Below are 20,191 nucleotides of genomic sequence, written 5' to 3' on the forward strand. Positions count from 1 at the left end.
CAAGAAATTGCGCAGTTAAACGGAGGAAGGAGAGCTACGAAGACGCAACCCCTCCGGATCCGATACTCGGTGTCACGGCGGCGGCGGCAGGAGTCGTAGGACACGCATGCGCTGGCGGCCCCGCTGGCAAGCCCTCGCCGCACGCTGCCAGTGGTGCTGGCTGCAGCGCCAGCGGTACGCAGTCCTTCGCTGCAGCCACGGGTAGCTGGGGCTGGGGCGTAGCGGCCGCCCACGTTGGATACGCGATCTCCCCAAACGTCTGGCCCATACGCGCGTACACGGCCTGCAGCCGCTGCTCGGCGCGCGCGAGGTTGTCGAGCACGGTGCGGGACGGCGAGCGTGAACGCGGCCGACTGGTGCTGCTGGCGAGTGTCCCTTCGCTCGAGCTCGAGACGTCCTGTTCCGGCGGCCGCGGGCGCGCGGATTCGGAGGTCTGGTATGGAGTGCGCTTGTGTGTTAGCGTGCGGCATCCAAGGCACAAGTAAGTGGGAGCACTCTGACCGAGATAGAAGAGGATGCAGATGTAGCATCCTCAGGCCCGTGCGCAGATGTGCCGCTTGAGTCAACCCACCACCTTGTCGTATTCGGTGGCTCCACCAGAGGCCTTAAGAGTGCCGGGGAGTGCGGATTGAAACTCGTCGCATGAGACGTCTCACGATGGGAGTTCGATACGAGCCCTCGTGAATCTGTGGAAAGATATTGTATGAACCCCCGGAGGCGAAGACGAGCATGTTCTATAGATACCGATACATTATCAGCAACTCCGAATGGGCGGCAAAAGGGGCAAAGTAGGATTTGCTTTGAGGGATTGGGTTTTTTGCTTGGGCTGGAGCGGGCTGGCCGAGGAGGCGGGATGTAGTGTACAATATTGGACACTGGAGCCCGATGTGTATGTGTATCCCCGGTCAGTCGTGCGTGCCAAACGGTGCGGTCGGTCGTGCGTGACAAACGGGAGCCGTCAGCCATCGCATACAAAAAGGAGGGGAGGGGGGACGCACGAGCATGAAGACGGTCCCGTTCTGGGACTCGCCGCTCCAGAACTGCGCGGGGTGCGTGCTATTGCTCACCTAGTCCGGCTGTACGCGCGCGTCGTCGTCAGTCTTCTCTCGTCCTCTCATCACTCATATGACTCCGAGTCTTCGGCGAAAAAGAGGGCCGGAGGGAGGGCAAGAGGAAAGACGGCAAGGCAATAGGGAGGGAGAGAGTGAGGAGGGGGGAGGACGCACGTTAATCTCCCACCGGAACGGTGCGACGCCGGTGCCGACGACCGCGTCCTGGCTGAGCGCGAGGAGCTCCGTGTTCTTGAGGATCGCGAGGTCCGCATCGCTGATCGTCGAGAGCTGCGGCGCGTCTCGGTGCGTCCGGGTGGGCACGGATGAGCGCAGGAGTGCGTCCGAGTGAGCACAGCGGGTGGTCGGGCGAGCACAAGAAGCGTCCGGTTACGCACAAGCGAGCGTCCATGCAAGCAAAAAAAACAGCGTCAACAGTCAGTATACACGCAACACAACAGAAAAAAGGCCGGGGAGACGCACATCCGTCCCAATAAGCAGCGGCGACTTCATGAGCGCCCACGCCGTGAAGTGCATCTTCGCCTCGTCGTGTGTCAGCCCGCCGTTCCCGCTGCCGTCCGCCTCTGCGTCAGCGTCTCTATCCTGGCTGCGGTACGCGGGCGGGAGCTTACATTTCGAGCTGCGGCGAAGGGCGGAGTGTGAGTGAGCGGAGTGGGAAGAGGCGGGAAGGGGGGACGGGGGACGGGACGCACAATATCCTTATCATTATGCCCGTAAAGGTCGGACGCCCATGCGATGAACGAGTTCCTGCGCAGTCCGTCTCAGTTGACGCCCTCCCGCCGAAACGAACGGCGAAACAACGACGCACTGGTTGATGATGCTCGCGATCGAGCCCCAGTCCGGGCCTTCAGCGCGCACGTCAGCCTCCTGCCCTTACACCCCATCCATAATCAAGCGAGAGAGGCGTACTGATATCCCCCGTCGTCTACACATATAGGTCAGCCCCATGCGCGCACAGGTCTCGACGAGAGCAGGACTCACCCGCCAACTCTGCCCGAACCGCCGCGCCCACAGCCATGGCTGCTCCTACATACACCCCGCGCCACACCCGCACGTCAGCACCACCTCGCGCGCGGGAAGGGGAGGGGAGGGGGACGCACCTCGCCCCATTCGCAGAGGGAGAGGCTGAGCGGCGGCTTCCCGGAGCTCTGCGCGAGCGCCGCGATCGCGTCCGCCATGCGCTTGTACTCTGTCCAGCGTAAGGGTGAGTATGGAATCACACGGGGGGATTGAGTGAGGGAGGGGAGGAACGTACTGCCGACTATGCCTTCGCGGATGATCTCGTCGTACGGGATTGCGCGCGGTTCAGCGTGATGATCACGAGCCGGGCGGAGACTGGGGGGCGGACGGGGACGGGCACGCACCGGCGCAGTTGTCGAACCTGTGTCATGGGCGGTCAGAGGGGAACGCGCCGCAAGGGAGACGGATATCGGCTGACTTCAGGTAATCGAAGCCCCAGTCTTGGAAAAGCTTCGCGTCTCTAGCAGGGTACGTAGCACGCCAGGTCAGCTCGCTCAACAGAACCAGAAGACGCGCATACAGCGGACAGCGCGCACCTAGCCTCGTTCTGGTACGACCCGGTACAGCTGGCACGTGAACCAGCCCGAGTCGCTGTACTGCAGGCCGACAGCTGCTCAGGATGAAACAGCGCGCGGGAAGTACATCATTACATACGTTGCCAGCCTTGCTGCAGTATGAGAAAGCAGGCGTGTCAGTGCTGTGTGGCGGCACGGATCCGCGGAGGACACTCACAGTCCCATGCCGTGGATCTTGTCAGTAAGGTCGTTCATGCCCGCCGGGAAGCGCTCTTTGTCTGCATGGCAAATAACGCTTCAATACGGGGTCCCGTTGTGTTTCGCTCAGGCAATGGGTGCGCGCACCTGCGACAATGTCCCCGGAGGCGCTCCGGTTCTTCTCAGCGTAGCAATCGTCGATGTTGACGTGTTTATAGCCTACATAGGGCGAGCACTAACGGCGAGGCCAAGGGAGACCAGAGTCGACGAGCGTGTAAGGAGGCGAGCTTTGAGTGGGGACCCAACCTAGCGTCTGCCAGTGTTTTACTAGTGCGCAAGCCTAAGTTCAGTTGTCTGGCGCAGCGTAGCGTGTTGAGATCGACAGTAGGTGACAGAACAGGCAAGGGGGTGCCGTATCGCTAGCTGATGCAGCGGCGCACAGAGTGAGTCACTGTGTGCTGCGTGCGTGTGGTGAGAACACAACCAGGGCAGCGTCGTATGCACTCGGGCGGCGGCCGATCGTCTTCTTATCGAACTTGTAAGTGGCTTTTCCCGAACCGAGCGACCGGCACTCGGCGCATGTGGAAGCCTTGGAGATGAAGAAGAATATATGGTGAATGCGATGGGGAAGCGGGCGGTAAGCATGTGGGGATGGTGTGGTGGTAGGAGAGAAAGGTAGGTGAGTAGTAGTTGAAGAGGCGGGAGACAGGAGCGTCAGGATCGAGCCTAACCTCGACGTCGGCATCCCTTTAGGCAATACATACTCGTCGGTGCTCGGGATTAATCTGCTCATCTTCACGTAGTGTAGAATCATCTTCACGTAGTGTAGAATTACGAGTACTGTCGGTCGCATAACCTCGCAATTCAATAAGTTGCGACTATAGCATACATGCTGCAGTCTCGGATACTCTTCTATAGACTACTGCAGATGTATCCGAAGATTCGAACATATGTAAGTCATCTACGCCGCTGTGGGCGCAATCGCCTTCGCCCTTCCAGTGTGCTCTTCAACTTCCGGCGCCGCAACTAGTTGATCACTCAGAACCCATCAGCTCATCGACTGATTCACAGACTCCACTCGACTTACCTCGGCGACTCGCCTGGTTCAAGGCCACATGCACTGCACAAAGATTCTATCGGATCGATCCCGCTTCAGTCGCAGCCTGAAACGTCGGGTTCCTCGTTATACCGCTCATGGAAAACTGGCGAAGCATCTGTTCCAATAGTTAGAATGGCGCTTACAGAACTTATCAGACAACGATGGACAGCCAACTGCCGCATGGACATGGCCCAGCGAATCCTTTGATCATGACACCGAGGTAGCGATCCGGGTGATCTTCTGCGATATGCTGCGAGGGTATATCTGTTGAACTTCTGTGTCTACGGCTGTGCCGGACCGGGAGTGGCAGTGATAGTGGCTGTGCGTCTACCATATGCCAGCATGGACTTTCCTACTTACCATATACGTACATTCTTTTGTTCTGTACTTACTTGGCATTCTGCCATCCCTCCATATGATTCTGGTACGTTCTACGATGTTCCGGACTATTCTAGACAGCGTCCGGATTACTCGCATTACTCAGCCATGGACTATCTGACCTTATGTCGATTATGCTCCCTTATTCAGCGTTACTCATCGCTCAGTCAGCGTCCTCTGGACGTCACATGCTCTCTTCCTATACGCTTACTCATTGTCCTCCCCAGTAGTATATAAGGAGGACTCTGCAGGCCTCTGCTCTTCAGTCGTTCTCTCACAGACTGAAGAGTAAGTCCCATACTACCTATGCTTCCTTACATGTTTACTTACTAGTACTTGTATCCTCTCTTTGTGCGGCTTACAGGTACAGTACTATGCAATCATAGTCGTTCTCTCACAGACTGAAGACCTCTCTTTGTGCGGCTTACAGCTTACAGCCTTCCAGGTTCAGAGTTCATCAATATCAAGGACAGGCTTCGCGCCGCAGCGACACAGAGGAAGGTGTCGATGAACTCTCAGAGCACATCGGCCTCTAGCAATCACGGTGAAGGTGAGTTGCTTTTCAGCGTTCCTCGAGTTCGGAACCTGATTTCCTCACTCCTCCCACCGTGCTCCCCATACGCAGCAAAGAAGAAGTTGCAAAATGTGCATGACAGCTTCGAGACCCCAATGTACCGTTGCACTGCCGGGCCCTTCTGTCCGAGATGACAGAGTAGAACACACTCGCAGTGAACGCGCTTTATGGAGGCTGTATGATGTTAGTCAGTGGGGGAGCTTGCAGATGAACACAACACATATCTGACGTACTTAAGCTGCTCATTGCCTTTTCCTTGACCTGTTCGACCAACTGCATAAACTTCTTTGGGCGGGAAGCCACAAAGTCGTCTGCATCGTCCTTCACCATGTCGAAAGTCTCTGTGATATTGGCGATTGTAAAGGCCGCCGTGAGATCGCTTCGCTTGGCAGCCCGGACTTGGAGATTGTCAGGAACAAAGTGCACAGAAACACGGGGGCCGAACATAGCGGAAAGGTCTGCCTTGTTGTACAGCTGGGCTAAGATCCGAAACTCGGAGGTCACGAAGGACACTTTCTTCAGCCATTTCCGCGTGTTGGGGGCCTTGAAAAGAGCATTGGGATTGGTTCGTGTCGCAGCCTGTATGAGATATGCTATAACGATTGCGTGTCAGATGCAAAGCGGAGGTGTTCAGAGCAAAGAAAGACATACAAGCAATGAAGCTGTCGAAGTGCTCCATGTCGTCCTTGAGCCAGTGGGCGGCGCGGTCCAGCAAAATGGAAACTTGGCGCAAGGTTACCAACGTAGCCTCGTCGTCAAGATTGGCATCCGACAGATTGGTGAGGTTATCGATCGCCCATCGGAGTTTGGGGAGGTATAGCTGCGTAACCTCAGAGCCTCGAAGACGCTCCAACGCTGTTCGATCGCGCTCTGACAAGGCATGTCTTGCAGTAGCGGGATCTTCGATACAGTCCAAGATGTAGATGAAACTATCGTTCCGTTTATTCTTCTTGAAGTTCGCCAAAATGCGCTTGTTGGAATACTTGTAAAGGTCCAACTCGAGGGCGCGAAGAGAGGCAAAGGCCGGCGCTTCCCGGGAATCGGAGAGTGAGCAATGCGGAGCCTTGTATAGCTTGAGGAGAAGATCGGGACAGTTGGGAGAGTTAGTGAGGGCGGTACGGACGTCGAGGATGCGGGTGCAGATATCTTCGAGATGGGCGGTGATCGTCTTGTTGAGACTTGAATCGGCGGGATTTACTGCAACGTACAACTCGACGTGATTGTGTTGGTCGAGCATGGAAGCAATTGCGACTACTTGGCCCTGTGGCTTGTTGACGATGAGTCGAGCAAGTGCATCGAGGATCGGATTGATTTGCGGATGCTGCTGGCCTGGCCCTGCGATCTGGGAAGCAGCATGACGATCATCGTAGTGGTTGTCATCGCTGAACTGCAGAGCAATGGCGCAGAGATAGTCGGGATCATATTGGATGGTGTTCATCGGGGTATGTGCTCCTCTGAGTCTCACTGAGGGTTGTAGAGAAAGATAGGCTCGCTTTGGGCCAGGGAAAGGGCGGCGACAGAGGTCGGCCTCAATAGCCGGAGCTCGAATTGTTATTCCGATATGCTCCTGATTCCGACGCACCTCCCGAGCCTGCCCACTACACATGCATATGGGGTGGCCTGTATAAACTCAAAGAGCACAAAGAGCAGCCAGTGAGGCCTTTCAATTGAGCGTGTCCGTTTCCCGGAGACACAATGTTCACAGCCCATAGATTATGAATTCATCATCAATGTAGGTAACGGATTAACTCAACAGGACTCTCGCAGCTACAGCGCGTTGACATTGGGTACCACCTGATAATCATTTTTGCCTGTCCAAAAATTCATTAGGCTTATGCCCCACTTGAAGTATCTATGTATACTTACACCTGAGATCATTGAACATTAGACGCAGATGTGCTCTGGTTGCGCTTTGATAATGATACCCGGACATTCTCGTCAAGCATCCTCCTCACAATGTATGTGGAGAGCCTGCTGTTGAAGTGATACTGGAAAGCCACAGTGTCCTCGGGACGGTCGGGGAAGTCGGGACATATCCACCTGGTGCTGGCCGGCCGTCCTTCCGCTCTGCGCATGGTCGTCTCAAATCCCCGGTAGTCGCGGTAGGCAGCGACATAACAGGCGCATAATACACATGGCGCCCGCGAAAGCCCAATATACGGGAGCATTGGCTGGTCGTGCTTGCACAGATGAGAGAGAAGGGCACATTCGCAATGCATACGAGTCGCGTGGCCTGCGAGCAACCGGTCAGTGTCTAACGTAGATGTGGCGCGTGGCGTCACAGACTAGAGACAATAGACGCACCGCTCCCAGCTTCCGCTGCCAAAAGTTCAGCGACGAGGTCGTCGAATGCGGTGGGGTTGTGGTGACTGAAACTGCTAGCGTTCCATCCGTACAGTAGGGGAGTGGCGAGCGTGGCCTTGATGTTGTCGGCCGTGAGCACTGCAGCGTGTAAGTGTTCGGGCGGGACGTTGATGATGGGATGGATGGGCACGTGCGCGCCGAACATCGCGGAAACGACGGGTGTGACGAGAATCCTGGTCAAAGCGTCGAATGCGGCGTTGACGTAGGTCACCTTCTTGATCCATTCGTGGGTGTGGGGGGGCTGGCAGGGAGGTGTTCCGGTTGCGCGGGTGATATGCGCTGTCATGAATGCACGTCAGATGCGGCGCAGAGAAAAAGGGAGATACACAAACAGGAGATAAAGTGATCAAATTGTGGCATGTCTGCTTCGAGCAGGTGGGAATCAATAGCCAGAGTTACCGAATGCTGGCGGAGGCGCACAGCGTCCACGTCGACATCCGGTCCCGCACGCACGAACTCCTGCAGGTAGCTGATCTCCCGCTCGAATCTTCGGAGGTACCGCTGTACTCGTACGGACTGTTGGAGAGACCCTAGTGCAGCCCTCTCGCCGTCGGATAGATCGTTGCGGGCGTCGGCGGGAGCGCCCTTGAGGCAGGCGACAAGGTGGCTGAGCGAGTCAAGCCAGTCGAATGGCGCGTCGGCAATTCGTGCACGGATGCGGGGGCTGGAGTACGTGTAGACGTCCAGCTCGAGGAGGCGGAGGGCGGCGAGGGCGGGTTCCGGAGAGCCGTTCGAGATGTGCGGGTCCTTGCGGACTGTGTCGAGTATGGCGGCTTTATTAGGAGATGCTTCAATGGTCGCACGGATGTTAAGAAAGCGGGCACAGATGTCGTTGAGGTGGTCGACGACAGTACAAGGCACTTCCTCCGTGTCTGCCGCGATACACAGCTCGATGTGGCTATGACGGTTCAGGACGGCCGCGAGTGCGACCGCTTCGTTGGGCGCACACACGGCGAGTGTGGCGAGGGCGTCAAGTGCGGCAGCGCCGATGCGGTTCAACAGCCTTCCGTCGGGCTTATGTAGTAATTCGCTAAGAGTTTTGTCGGAAAAGCGCCGTGTACTGGTTTTGAGATCGCGGAATGCCGTGGCAAGAGTGAACCGTTGAACAATGTCTACGGGTGGTGCCATGATCACTGAGGAGGGGAAACAGAGAGTGGTCAGTGAACATTTGATACTCAAATAAACTTTGATGAACATACCCGCAGGGGAACGAACGGGTTAGCACTTTGCCTGGCGTCTTTCACTGCGCAAGCGTAAGGTTCGGGGGCTTATAACCGGAGTGAGTGATCTGGCCTTGCAGGGACTCGCGGGGAAGGTAGGTCCTGCGTGATAGGGCAACTTCTTGCTGTTGATTATCACGACGAAGGTATCGTGTTTGTTTCGTACAGGTGTAAGTGTGGTGCGAAGGCAAGGAGGGTCGACCATATCGGGAACAAACGACGCGGCCACAATCAACAAGCGCCCGGACGTATGCTACCGGGAAGACGGGCCGGCGGACGTATGTTCCGATTCCACCCACGGCGGGGATGAGCGCGTGTTCTTCTGCTTGCCTTCCACGGACTCCCGCAGCACTACGGACGGTCTAGCAGTCTCGTGAATCTGTATCTGTGCAGCGGGCATAAATATCCGTAGCATTCGACTAACTCAAGCGATTCTGGGTACGCCGCGAATTCAACGTCTTTTACAGCATACCCAGCGTTCTGCTTTACTTTCTGACTGCGACCGACTCGGAACTCGTAAGCTGACCAGTTATTCGATCATATGCGTCTCTGGATTAACTCTGAGCATCCGTGTGACGACGCGTCGCCCTCGTCCTTCAATTTAAACGCTCTCGAAGATATTGCATGTCGCGTGTTTGGTATCCCTATATTATCTCTATGGTAGTCGCATATAGTTCTCGCTCAGTAAGTTTAACGCTTCTAGCTCACAATGCATGTACGTAGTACAGACATGCACATCGACTGCGCCCAGGAACACTGTGTACAAAAAGATCGGGCACTGCTCCGAATAGGCGCCCAAACGCGATGGAGTACTTACGAGTCATGCGAGAAAGAAAGCCCATGAAACAACGTCCCCACTTCGGTTTATGGCGACGACAGCGAGAGGAAACGACACAAGAGAGGGCGCCAACTCTCTCATGCCGAGAACGCTAGCCGCCGTCGCCACCGCCACCGAACCCCTCATCACAATATCTCCAGCGAAGAAAACCCAGGCAGGAATAGCAAATCAACGCACAGAGCACGAGAATCAGAGAAGGAGACCGAAAAGAAAGGCATAGAAAGGAGAATGGAAAGAGACTCGAGTGCCAGGAAAGAAACGAAACGAAACGAAACGAAGACTGGACAAGGAGCAAGGCGAGAACTGGGTCGGGAGCGGGAAACCAGGAAGAGAGCCAAAAACGAAGACCGGAATGGAAAAAAGGATGCGATAACACGACGGCGCAAAGAGGAGACGAGGGCGAGCAAGGGAAAGAAAGCCTGGGACACAGCTAGAGCACATGACAGAAACGGAGGAGATTCTTCGGGAGGCTGACTTGACGAGGGGTGATCAATCCCTCAGCCTGTCCCATCCACGCCTGGTCGGTCCGGGTCGGGTCGTTCGTTGTCCTTGTCGGTCGCATGCTGAAGGGGTGGATACCTGCTTGGAAAGGGGAGAAAGCGATGAACGAACAGTGAAGCAACGACGACCCAAGCGAGAGACGATACTTCCGTGGCAATGCCGGGGAGGCTGACGTCGTCGGGTCATCCAAACCCTCAGTCAGCCTCGCCGACGCCTGATCCTGGATCCAAAGGTGGTCGTCCGTCGAGGTCCTCGTCGTGGTCATCTTGATGGGGTCTATGCCTGTGAAAAAAGGAGGAGGAGCAGGGAGCGAAAGACGGGCTAGGGAGGGGAAAAGGGGACGACAGCCTCAGACGTGGTAGACCAGCGTACCGCGCACGAGCTCCTCCCGCAGACCCGCGTCACGGAGCGGAATGAGCTGGAGCCCGACCTCCTTCTTGGGGCGCGGCACGAGCGGGGACCACTGGTTCAAACGGGGGCTGCCAATCCGCCTCTTCTCGATGGACTTGGACTTGGACTTGCCAGACCAGAGCGACCGGCGCCCGGCCGACTTGCCGTAGGTGGAAGCGTGGGTGAAGGTGGAGAACATAGTGAGGAGTGTGCGGGTGCGAAAAGGGGGAGACGTTATGGGGATGGTGATGGTGGGAGGCAGAGAGAGGTAAGGATCGGATGAGGAGGGGGAGAGGTTTATAAGGGTAAAGCGTCGCGATCCAGGCGGGCTTCGTCGTCGGTTACCTGATTAGGACATGCGCGTCGGTACTCGGCCGACTCTCGAGTACCGACGCGGATGTCCTAATCCTTAGGGGCATTCCAGACCCTGAGGTTTCTGGTGCAGCTGTCGCCGCCGGTACTGTAGTGCGGTCATATTCAAGACCAATGGCGCCATATTCTTGTCAGCACCTGTAGAGCATAGAACACACCATGCATTCGACAGCAGCTCAGTACAGTACGACAGCAAACTTCTAATACAAGCAACAGCTACTTCGATGAATCAGTAGACAGTTGGCGTGTGTGTGTTATTAAACGCACCATAGTACAGCACGTATTCACACAGCACTCATGCTTGGTGCCCCGACAGGAGCCACGCGTTCGGGAGGAGATACACCCGCGGTGATACACGTTTGGACGATTCGCGCTCGAACCTGCTCATACTCCCTCCGTTGCGCTGTGCGAGGTTAGAAGTCAGCTTCGCCGAACGTACATGGTAAAACTGGTACAAACCGGGTCCTGGCCAAAGCCGCATCATATACTCGGTCGCAGGGCAGAATGCTCGGGCCACGTCAAGCGCGATCGTCAGCGTACGGTCGGCTTCGTACAAGGAGAGTGCCCTGCGATAGAAAGTTACGGAGTGAGACTTCCATGCCAATGCACACGGATTGTGCCACATACCGAATCATCTGGGAGATAAACCAGAACATGAGGAAGTTCCGACGCGAGTGCCCTTCGATGTCCATTCTGGGGTTGCGCAGGCATTGTGTCAGGTAGTTTGCTACCTGCAGCTGACGGAGCACTAGGTGTGCTTGTGCTCAGAACGAGACGGGCAGGACATTCAATGATCGGAATGTTTTACGTACACCATCTCTCCGCCTTGTCGTGATAAAACAGCTGACCAGGTGTGCTGCGATAGGAAACATAAGTAAACGTTACGGAGATGGATGAGTGAGGTGCCGCTCACGTCGCAGCTTCCGGGATGTACCGCTGGAACTCATGCGAAACACACATCCGCGTGCTATTCGTGAGCAGTACGTGAGCGATACCCTCGATTGAACTATTAAGGCTACTCACTTGAAGAGAATCTCCCGCACTTGCGCCAGAAACCCTGTCTCTATCGAGCACGAATGACGATCCAGAGTGTCCTCGATGTTATCGATTTCGAGCCATACGCTGATCGAGTACTGTGCACGGTCCGCGTTCGACATTCGCGCATCGCTCCTCATACGAAGAGAGCTGTGCCAGAGTAAGAGGGTGCGGATGTACAGCGCCCATACCGAGTCCTTGGACGACGCGACCGACAGCGTGCCTGGGGGCGCCACGCTCTCGCCGGGGAATAGCAACGCATACTGGTCCCGGTCAGCATCGCTCACACTTGCGGGGTAAGAGAAGATGCGCTCACGTTCGACGGATCCTTGATCCAGAGGTGTTGAGGTTCCCAGTCCGTGCCCGCCGTGCTTTTTGTGCTGTGCGTCGCAGCAATCATCACGCTCGCCCACACCAGCCGGCGGCACTCCTCCTTTTGCATCTCGCCCTCGCTAATCTCCCGCGGCCACATCGGCATCGGCGCCCACTGGGGTGCGAGGTTTTTCACGAGTGGCCACTGGTGCCCGAGAGAGCTCGTGTGGCACTCGCAGAGCCACCTTCCTTTGGGGGCCTCATCTGTTCCTTCAGAACTGGAAGACGCTCCTGCGACTGGTGTGCTGGGGTCATACGCAGAGTAGGCTGGGATGGTGAGGGGCACATTGCTTGGAACGATGGGCACGGCGCGCGGCATGAAGACCGTCGTGCGCGGGTCGTCGATGTCGAGCATCGTAAGGGAGAGGCAGTGGATGAGCGAGTCCAACCTCGCCATGGCCTCCCGCGTGCGCGGTGCACAGAGCTTCGCGTGCGCCTGCATCTCGAACACGGCAAGCATCTAGAGGTAGAGCAGGTCAGTGACCCCGACTATGGCGCGCTATCTCGTATCCACTGCGTACCCAGGCGGCTTGCACGAGACCAACGTCGATCCACCCCGAATTCACGCTCGCGCTGAAAGTCGCATGCGCCTGATCGATTAAGCGTAGGGCTTTGTCCCTGCCTCGCGCTCCCAGCTCCGTTTCCGAGCTCTTCGAGAACGTCGCTAGAGCAAGGGTGGCGAGGATCAAACTGGGCTGGATCGTCCGCCGCGCGGTCGGGTTGAACAGCGACGCGAAGAAGCGCGGGATGTGGATGAAGCTGTACCAGTGGATGGAGGTCTGGAAGAGCAAGCGCAGGTCCATAGCAACGCGTTCGGCCGTGCTGTCCCGCAGATCGGGCGTCAGTGCAGGTATTGCACCAGGCTTGTCGAGGGGCGCGGCATAGAGCGCGAGGAGGGCATCCCACCAGGTTTCGCGCGTGAACACTATGCTGGGCTCGGTCGAAATAGCGGACGAAGGACTATCTTCCCGGTGCGGATCATCCTCCGCCAGCGCAAACCGCCGGCCCGAATATGTGCTGTAGGTTTGGTACTCGGGTCTGAGCACGCCACCCGCAGGTTTCCGGAGTACTGAGTCTACAGCGAACTCGAAGCGCGCATCTCCGGTGGGAATGTCCCGCAGGGTCCTGTGCGGGAGTTCTCGTTCTAAGCCCGCAGGACGACGCGCCCCTGCGGAGGGCATCGCCTTGTCGTTATCCATTGGTCCTCGATGCCGCGAAGGCCCAGGTTCCCGCGAGACCTTCTTCCTCTTCGCATCTTCCTCTAGACGTGACCGGGTGGTGCGTGTCTTCTTGGGCGTGAGGGGTGCGAGCTTGCGCGCACCGGGCGTCCTATCCTTGCCACGCCGGGTCGGGGCGGCGTCGTACGAGCATGTGCCCCCGGTACGGTCTGTGCGGCGGCTGCAGTTATGGCATTCGGGCTTGCCACCGTCACAGCGGACCTTGCGAGTACGGCTACACAAAGAGATGTGAGTAAATCAGGAACATATGACCGGATATGACAATGACGATAGCGTAACGTGGGCATGCCCGGCGGGACCGCATACCCCGCGGGACGTACTGGGGTCGGCGCGTGGGAGGGATGGAAGGCCAGCTGCGCCATCTATATTGGTGCGCGATAACATTGACGGCACTTCTGATATTCCAGCTAGGGGTTTTTCCGGGACTCTGGGCTGCACGGCACTGGCTAGGGTTGCAATAGATATGCGGACGCTCACCATTGCACACACGCGACGTAAACGCGTTCGCGCGGCTTGCCGCTGGTGGTGAGCGGCTGGTCTGGCGCGAGGTGGACTCGCGGCCGTTTGAAGCCGGATTCTGGAGAGTCAGATAGGTCGGCGATGGTCGAAGGCGCACGACCTTCTCGAACGGTAGTGTGCGAGCTGGAGGACGGTTCCTGATAGGCGTAGGACGAAGGAGTCTGGGGCAAGTCGGTAGGAGATGTGGGCTCGGAGGATGTCGCTCTAGGACGCTTTAGATGCTGGGAATTGTTCGGTCGATCGTTAGACATGATATCTCTAGAGGGCGCGTGACTGCCGCCTAGGAGGATGAGTCTGGCCAAAGACCTGTCTACAGCCCCGAGAGAAACAGGCAAGAATTGACCAGGAGGTCAGAGAGGTGGAGTTTCAAGGTTAGCGGGGGACAGAACGAAGACAGCAGCAGACAGAGGGTTAATAAATCTTCGGAGAAGGAAACGGTCCCGTAGATGGGAACTGGTTGAGTGAGAGTGGAGTCTAGTGAGGATCAACCGCAACTGTTGTGAGCACCCATCGAGCGGTACCGCGTGCCGGGGCCGCCGTTACGCGATACCGTAATCCTCTCCGGCCACCTGCCAAAAACTTGTGAGATACTCGCGTGTGAATACTTCCAGAACATAGTAGCCGGTTGGACTCGTCATCATGTCGCTCACGTGTCCTGCGTCGTGGTCTTTCGTGCATTGCGGTCGGAGTGGCGACCCTAGCGTCATCAGCAACCAGAACGAATAATATTAACAAAACGACACCGATAGACTGCAAGGGCGCATGGTTCTATTATCCCCAACGGCTTTTGCCTCTGCCACCTCCCAGCACACGCTCGCCTGGGCCTTTTTGTGCGGCTCCGCCGCGAGGGGGGACGTTGTAAGGCTGGTACCGAGCAGGTTTGCCTTCAGAAGTCGACTGGCGAAGTTGTTGTGCGGAAGAGGACGCAGTCATGTGTGCCGCAGCGAACTCGATATGCGAGCGCTTGCCGGTGGAAGATTGGGTGGCTGCAGTCGCTTCAGAACGGACTTTCTGCGCATCGGCTACCAAGGCAGTCGCAAACAAAGAGACGTCACATTTAGCTCCGCACACTGGAAAAGGACATACCTATTTGGTCTGCGAACCACTCCTCTTTCACATCCATGGGATCCCAAACCCGTTTCGGGAAATTGGTGGTGCGTTCGTCCACGTCAACAAACTCGACAAGCTTTGCGTACAGGTGCGGGTTGCGAAATGCACGGTTGGACATGAGCGAATCATTGAAGTGCCGTGGGTTGTGCGAGTCGCGCTTCAGCGCCAGAAAAGAAGTAATCTTCGCCTATGCCTCGCGGTGAGCATAAGAGACCAGGTGCGCGACACACGCCGGCCGAACGGCTAATGCGTACCTTTATTGTCTCATCACACGGTGTATCCGGCTCCGACGGGATCCCCCAAGCGTCCACGCCCGGCATAGGCGGCGGTCGAAGAAGTTGTCTTAGCCGAGTAAGCTCAGCTGAAGATCCGTGGTCGCATGAAGGTTGAGGGGATGTTGTTCTATACTCCTGGGATGGTTCCCGGGCGGGCGGAGGAGTGGAGGGTCCCGCTTCATCTACGATGTCGTCTGCAACGCGTGTTCGTAGATGCGGTTTTGCAGGTGCATGGCGGCGAATGATGATGGCTGGCTTGGAGGAGGATGAGGACGAGAATGATGAAGCGGTGACGCTACGTTGCGGTTCTATGTAGAGTGATGTCACGAAAAGAGGTAGAGGAGTCGATAGATCAGACACTCACGGTCTGAAGCAGCGGCAGAGAGCGTGTTTAGCTGGGAGCCCTGGCCGAAAGAGAAGAGACAGCGAGAAAGGAGGGAAATGGGGGAGGCCTTGGGAGGCGGTTAAGGCTCTCACATCGGACTTGGACGCGCCGTCGTTGGACGGTGCTGCATTACGATCCTCATGGTCGCTGAGGGAGTCGTCTTCGTATGCGACAAGGCCTGCACACGTATTAGAGAAGCTCAGGCCCATATGTGATAGCTGAGCGCACCACGCATGCGAAGAAAGCTGCAAGCTTGGTGGACGTGAGTGACAGAGGACAAAGAGGTGGTGGTAGTGGAAGAGGAGGTGGAGGAAATAATTGATGAGAGAGTTCCAAATCAGGGCCACATGCAGGCAAAAACACGTGTGCGGGGTTCCCGATTCAGATCTTGCCCGTCTCTTAATCGAATGCGGGCCCAGTATTGGGCGTCTATCTGCGCCGTCCATGATTTCAGTTTCCGGCATCCCAAGCCTTTGCGCCTTGTCCGGAACTCTCACCATCTCGCCACACGACTACCCACTGCTTTCGCGTTATCATTACTAGCTGGAGGGCGTGCATGGAGTGCGATCTTGAAGCACATCTGCCATGAAGTCCGGCATTCCTAGCTTGTCACCGGTCGGCGATGCCCCACACGCGTCCTCGGCCGAAGATACCTCTGCGGACATCCACCCTCATGTCGAGGGGGCAGACGCGTCAGGTCAATCTCGTTCTCTCTCTACTAGCAGACGGCAGCGCAGCATCACTAGACCCACAACAGCCCAGTCCTCTGCCTCTGCGAGCTCTCCTCAATATCCGGCCGTCATCTCCCGCACCTCTTCGTTCAACGCAGATGCAGAGTCATCGTCTTCTCGAGGCTCGCAGGAGCCAAGCAGCTCCAAGAAGTCGCGTGTCCAGCTCGCCGCAGACCAGCCCCTTACGACCCATGGAAAGCCCCGGGAACGCGTCTACGTCGCGTGCTCGCAATGGTCCGTAGCTGTATCTCTGACCGCGGCTCTGTCAATAACGCTTTCATCGTAGTCGAAATCGCAAGGTACGCTGCGACGGGGGAAAGCCCGAGTGCTTCAACTGTAGTCGCCGTACGGACGCCAACCCGGAGCCATGTTCGTACGACCCCACACCGAGGCGACGGGGCAAGGACAGGACCGCCGGCTCCCGCAAACTGGCGCCCTATATCACGAAGAAGACACGGACGACGCGTTCGAGACTGGAAGAGGAGGCGAAGCGGAATAAGCCTCCCCAACCAAGTCCCTCTCAGGAACCCGGACCCTCACGCCAGAGTGGTCCGGGGATAGCACGGGACCCAACTCCGCTACAGAGCGTTCCATCATTTCTCGTCGAAGGTCCCCCCGCGGTTCTAGTAGACTCCGGCCTCCCGCAGCGCTCTTCGGGATCTGTGCGCAGCGCACCTCCGCTGATACCAGCACCGGTCACTCAGCCCAGCATCCCACTCCAGGTTCAGCATCAGGAAAGAAGACCCTCCCGAATAGCGCGGGTTCCTTTGGCGTCGCACGCTGTGCCGTCACTTAGCGAACACCCCCCGGACATCGTGCTTTTGCAGCCTCCGCAGTATGGGCTCGTTCCGCACCGTCATGTGTCCGTGGACGACGACGACTACGTACCAGACGACGACGTTGTCTATATCGCGACGGAGCCCGGTATACAGTTCACGCGAGAGACGTGGTGGGACGCCCTGCTAGCGGTGTACGCCGTGCCACCAGACAGGCCGGATCTCATGCCGACGCTGACGGTTGACGTGCGCAACAAGACGGCGGAGCGTATCGCCGCCGACCTCCGCTTCCTCTTCCAGGCGTCGCTCCATTGGCTCAGCTTTATCAACATTCCGCGGTTTTTCTCATCGCTGTTCAATCCGGTCACACGGCAGACGATCCAGCCGAGCCTCATCCTGGCAGCGCTCGGCCTCGCCACCTTCTTGCAGAGTTCGGAAATGGAGCTCGGCGCGAAGGGACGGGAGAAAGCGCTCCGTCTAATTGACCAGGCGCGTGCGAGCTTCGACGCAAGCGTCAACTCGGGCTGGATCGACGTCGGCCTTGTTCAGGCTGCCTGGGTAGCTATCACTGTGCACAACGTTATACATCCCTCTGATTAGCGCTCTGCAGGTACTTGCATTTTTCGAGATTCAGGCGCATCCGAAGCTCTCAGGGAACCGCACACTCAGCAGCATGGCCACGCTCGACGCGCTCGTGCGCTGTTTGTCGCTTACGACGCTCGACGTAGACGATCCCCGGGCCACCGTCTTCGCGCCGCGCGCGGTCCCTATCGTCGTGGCCGATACGCCTCCCATAACTCCGCCTGTCCCCATGCTCGACCTATGGACCAGTGGTGTTGACCCACATGTCGACGCGCTGCACGCGCTTGGATCGTCGCCAACTGAGGTCCTGCCAGGGATGTGGCGGTGCGGATGTGAAAAATATTCGCTTGGGTATCATTGGCCAATTGTGCGGGACCTCGCGCCGCAATGGTCGGAAATGCCGATGTGGCCCAAGAATGTAAGCCCTGGAGAGCTGCTGAAGGAGGAGTGTCGTCGGTTGGCATGGTCGAGTGTCATGCTCACTGCGACACACACTACGAAGTCCACGGCAGGGACAGACTGGGAGACGCAGCACCTATGGATCAAGGATCCGTCTAACGTAGGTGTCCCGTCACATATATCCCCATGTACGAGTGCTGACATAACTCAGTTCGCGTTGTTGTTTCCGGGGGAGAATGTCGCTCCGCCGGGGGCGTCCGTCGCCTCTTCGAAAGATTCTGTGTGGGCGCTGTACATGCGCACGCTGCTACTTTGGCACAGCTCTCTGCGGATGAGATGTGACTTGAACTTCTCGGACTCGGACCGCGCTCAGTATGCCATGAGCGCGTGGCTTGAGATCGACGCCATTGAGGCAATGTTGGACCGTCATACGTGCGTGGCTACGACAGGGTTCGTGGTGCAGATGCGTGATACCCTCTTCAAGTGAGTCCGACTGCTCTCCTATCGTTGCGGATGCTTTTAACGACCGATCTTATATGTAGTACTCGGATGGTGGTGTCGCACGAGTTCCAGCGATACATCCCCGAAGCCACGACGTAGGTGCTTCTTCTCACTGTCCGTAGCTGGCCCACTAACCACTATTCAAGTACGCATGGACAGCTGTTCTATCACGACAAGGCGGAAGCCTGGTGTACGCACATTTCCTCCCCGCCTTCGTCTCTCGAGCAAACGCTAACGCGTACATTCAGTGGGCCAGCAACTGTTCTTCGCGCGATATTTCGCCCAAGCGCTACGCAATCCTAAAGCGGAAGCGAATGACCATACGCGCCGCAACTTCCTCATGTTCTGGTTTATGGCCCAGATATCCCGGTACGTCGGTCCATTATACATATCACCGCCCACTGGTCCTCACCCCGTTATGCATCCTGAAGAGCCATCAAACTATGGGAAGCAGACCACACCTTAGCAGTGGCGCTCGACGTTGCCCGTACATTGGCTCCGGCGGCGGAGTCCCTGATGCTCATTTGGCCGTCACCAGGTCAGTGTCGTTCGATATATGGCATTGACAATCCGCCTTAACTTTAATCGTGTAGCGCAACGGCGCGAGTACGAGCTGCTCCGAGCCGAGCTCGTCCTGATATGCATGGAGGCCGGTGTGTCCCCACCAGAACGCGCGATCGGATACCCAACTCCGGGTCTTACATAGATTAAGGTGCGCGCCCTGCTAGTCTGCTCTCTCCCTGTCTCACGCAGCTGACCGCGACGCATGCGCTAGTTTTCTTTTCACCTTTATACCCCGGATGTGGACTCTTGCTTTCGCTTGCTATGTACGCAGTCTTTCCTGGATTTTGTAAGTCATTTGTATTGTACGTGTATACGACATCAGACCCTGCGGTCTTGCTGTGCTACTATAATAGATTGTTCATCTGTACAGTCGGCCGGAGGACGGATATAACGCCACTCTCACCAGCCAATGCCATGCGGAGAGGCGGATATGACAAGGTGTCCGACTACCGACTACCGACTACCGACTACCGACTACCGACACCGACTACCGACTACCGCTACCGACTACCGACTACCGACCACCGATCTGCTCGAAATGGACGCCGACGTCGGACGACGAGGTCAGTCCCGATCCCGACGCTCCTGCCTATATCAACCCGCCCCCCGCCTCCTCTGCTCCTCACCTACCTTTCCCTGCTACCACCACACCACCCCCACACTTCCCACTCACTTCCCCATCGCATCCACCATGTTCTCCTTCTTCACCAAGTCTTCTGCCTCTTCCACCTGCGCCGAGTGCCGGTCGCTCGGTTCGGGAAAGTCCACTTCTAAGTTCGACAAGAGGACGATCGGCCGCCCGAGTGCATACGAGTGGCCGGCGTTCCAGCCCCGCCCCCAGCCCAAGGTCTGCGTCGCGCCGCTCAGCCCGGCGCAGATCCAGGTGCAGCTGTGCCGGGGTCGCGAGTTCAAGGAGCTCGGCACTGAGCTCATCTCGCTGCGTGACGCGCAGTTGCGGGAGGAGCTCGTGCGCGGGACGCTCGCTTACCATGCTTGAATCTCTCGTCTGCTTCTGCTTCTGCTTCTGCTTGTCCCTTTGCCTCCCCTTCCCCGTCTGTCGTTCTCCGCTGCTTTTCTTTTCTTCACAGGCATCCACTCCAGCAAGATGAAGACGACGAGGACCCCGATGGACGACCGCCTTTGGACCTAGGACTAGGCGTCGGCG

General features: G+C 57.3%; 8 protein-coding genes across 8 annotated transcripts; 2 read left to right on the forward strand and 6 right to left on the reverse strand.

Moving 5' to 3' along the window:
• Positions 1 to 34: 34 nt before the first annotated feature.
• TRAVEDRAFT_51497 (glycoside hydrolase) lies at positions 35 to 6,292 on the reverse strand (the record flags this gene model as incomplete). Its single annotated transcript, XM_008043898.1, has 17 exons — positions 35 to 433; positions 1,227 to 1,340; positions 1,533 to 1,620; positions 1,682 to 1,689; positions 1,763 to 1,817; positions 1,879 to 1,915; positions 1,980 to 1,995; positions 2,052 to 2,096; positions 2,171 to 2,259; positions 2,435 to 2,451; positions 2,509 to 2,550; positions 2,627 to 2,637; positions 2,745 to 2,757; positions 2,823 to 2,883; positions 2,951 to 3,022; positions 5,088 to 5,447; positions 5,506 to 6,292. 17 exons carry the CDS (start codon positions 6,290 to 6,292, stop codon positions 35 to 37), a joined length of 2,214 nt encoding a protein of 737 aa, XP_008042089.1.
• A 277-nt stretch (positions 6,293 to 6,569) lies between these two features.
• TRAVEDRAFT_31105 (uncharacterized protein) lies at positions 6,570 to 7,193 on the reverse strand. The gene is made up of 3 exons (XM_008043642.1): positions 7,177 to 7,193; positions 6,721 to 7,108; positions 6,570 to 6,665 (listed from the first exon to the last, which is right to left on the reverse strand). The coding sequence occupies exon 2, from the start codon at positions 7,071 to 7,073 to the stop codon at positions 6,729 to 6,731; it is 345 nt and encodes a 114-aa protein (XP_008041833.1). The 5' UTR covers positions 7,074 to 7,108; positions 7,177 to 7,193; the 3' UTR covers positions 6,570 to 6,665; positions 6,721 to 6,728.
• Positions 7,194 to 7,320: 127 nt separating this feature from the next.
• On the reverse strand, positions 7,321 to 8,595 carry TRAVEDRAFT_31106 (uncharacterized protein; the record flags this gene model as incomplete). Its single annotated transcript, XM_008043643.1, has 3 exons — positions 8,418 to 8,595; positions 7,551 to 8,351; positions 7,321 to 7,497 (listed from the first exon to the last, which is right to left on the reverse strand). Coding segments are annotated over exons 2-3 (868 nt in total), but the record flags the coding sequence as incomplete, so codon positions are not given.
• A 1,111-nt stretch (positions 8,596 to 9,706) lies between these two features.
• TRAVEDRAFT_51499 (uncharacterized protein) lies at positions 9,707 to 10,366 on the reverse strand (the record flags this gene model as incomplete). The annotated part of the gene is made up of 2 exons (XM_008043899.1): positions 9,707 to 10,059; positions 10,150 to 10,366. 2 exons carry the CDS (start codon positions 10,364 to 10,366, stop codon positions 9,707 to 9,709), a joined length of 570 nt encoding a protein of 189 aa, XP_008042090.1.
• Positions 10,367 to 10,823: 457 nt separating this feature from the next.
• Positions 10,824 to 14,381, reverse strand: TRAVEDRAFT_39599 (uncharacterized protein; the record flags this gene model as incomplete). The annotated part of the gene is made up of 10 exons (XM_008043681.1): positions 10,824 to 10,942; positions 10,999 to 11,105; positions 11,167 to 11,287; positions 11,352 to 11,395; positions 11,453 to 11,506; positions 11,563 to 11,837; positions 11,891 to 12,406; positions 12,468 to 13,398; positions 13,662 to 13,803; positions 14,354 to 14,381. 10 exons carry the CDS (start codon positions 14,379 to 14,381, stop codon positions 10,824 to 10,826), a joined length of 2,337 nt encoding a protein of 778 aa, XP_008041872.1.
• Positions 14,382 to 14,474: 93 nt separating this feature from the next.
• On the reverse strand, positions 14,475 to 15,178 carry TRAVEDRAFT_131578 (HCNGP-domain-containing protein; the record flags this gene model as incomplete). Its single annotated transcript, XM_008044296.1, has 3 exons — positions 14,475 to 14,725; positions 14,790 to 15,000; positions 15,068 to 15,178. Coding segments are annotated over 3 exons (573 nt in total), but the record flags the coding sequence as incomplete, so codon positions are not given.
• Positions 15,179 to 16,058: 880 nt separating this feature from the next.
• On the forward strand, positions 16,059 to 19,363 carry TRAVEDRAFT_66567 (uncharacterized protein; the record flags this gene model as incomplete). Its single annotated transcript, XM_008044297.1, has 10 exons — positions 16,059 to 16,438; positions 16,491 to 17,538; positions 17,591 to 18,121; positions 18,173 to 18,444; positions 18,504 to 18,557; positions 18,609 to 18,652; positions 18,711 to 18,831; positions 18,894 to 19,000; positions 19,056 to 19,174; positions 19,238 to 19,363. 9 exons carry the CDS (start codon positions 16,059 to 16,061, stop codon positions 19,166 to 19,168), a joined length of 2,670 nt encoding a protein of 889 aa, XP_008042488.1. The 3' UTR covers positions 19,169 to 19,174; positions 19,238 to 19,363.
• Positions 19,364 to 19,717: 354 nt separating this feature from the next.
• On the forward strand, positions 19,718 to 20,023 carry TRAVEDRAFT_51503 (uncharacterized protein; the record flags this gene model as incomplete). The annotated part of the gene is made up of 1 exon (XM_008043900.1): positions 19,718 to 20,023. One exon carries the CDS (start codon positions 19,718 to 19,720, stop codon positions 20,021 to 20,023), a length of 306 nt encoding a protein of 101 aa, XP_008042091.1.
• Between the last annotated feature and the right edge of the window lie 168 nt (positions 20,024 to 20,191).

This window comes from Trametes versicolor (assembly GCF_000271585.1).
Source record: "Trametes versicolor FP-101664 SS1 unplaced genomic scaffold TRAVEscaffold_10, whole genome shotgun sequence".
Taxonomy (NCBI): Eukaryota; Fungi; Basidiomycota; class Agaricomycetes; order Polyporales; family Polyporaceae; genus Trametes; species Trametes versicolor.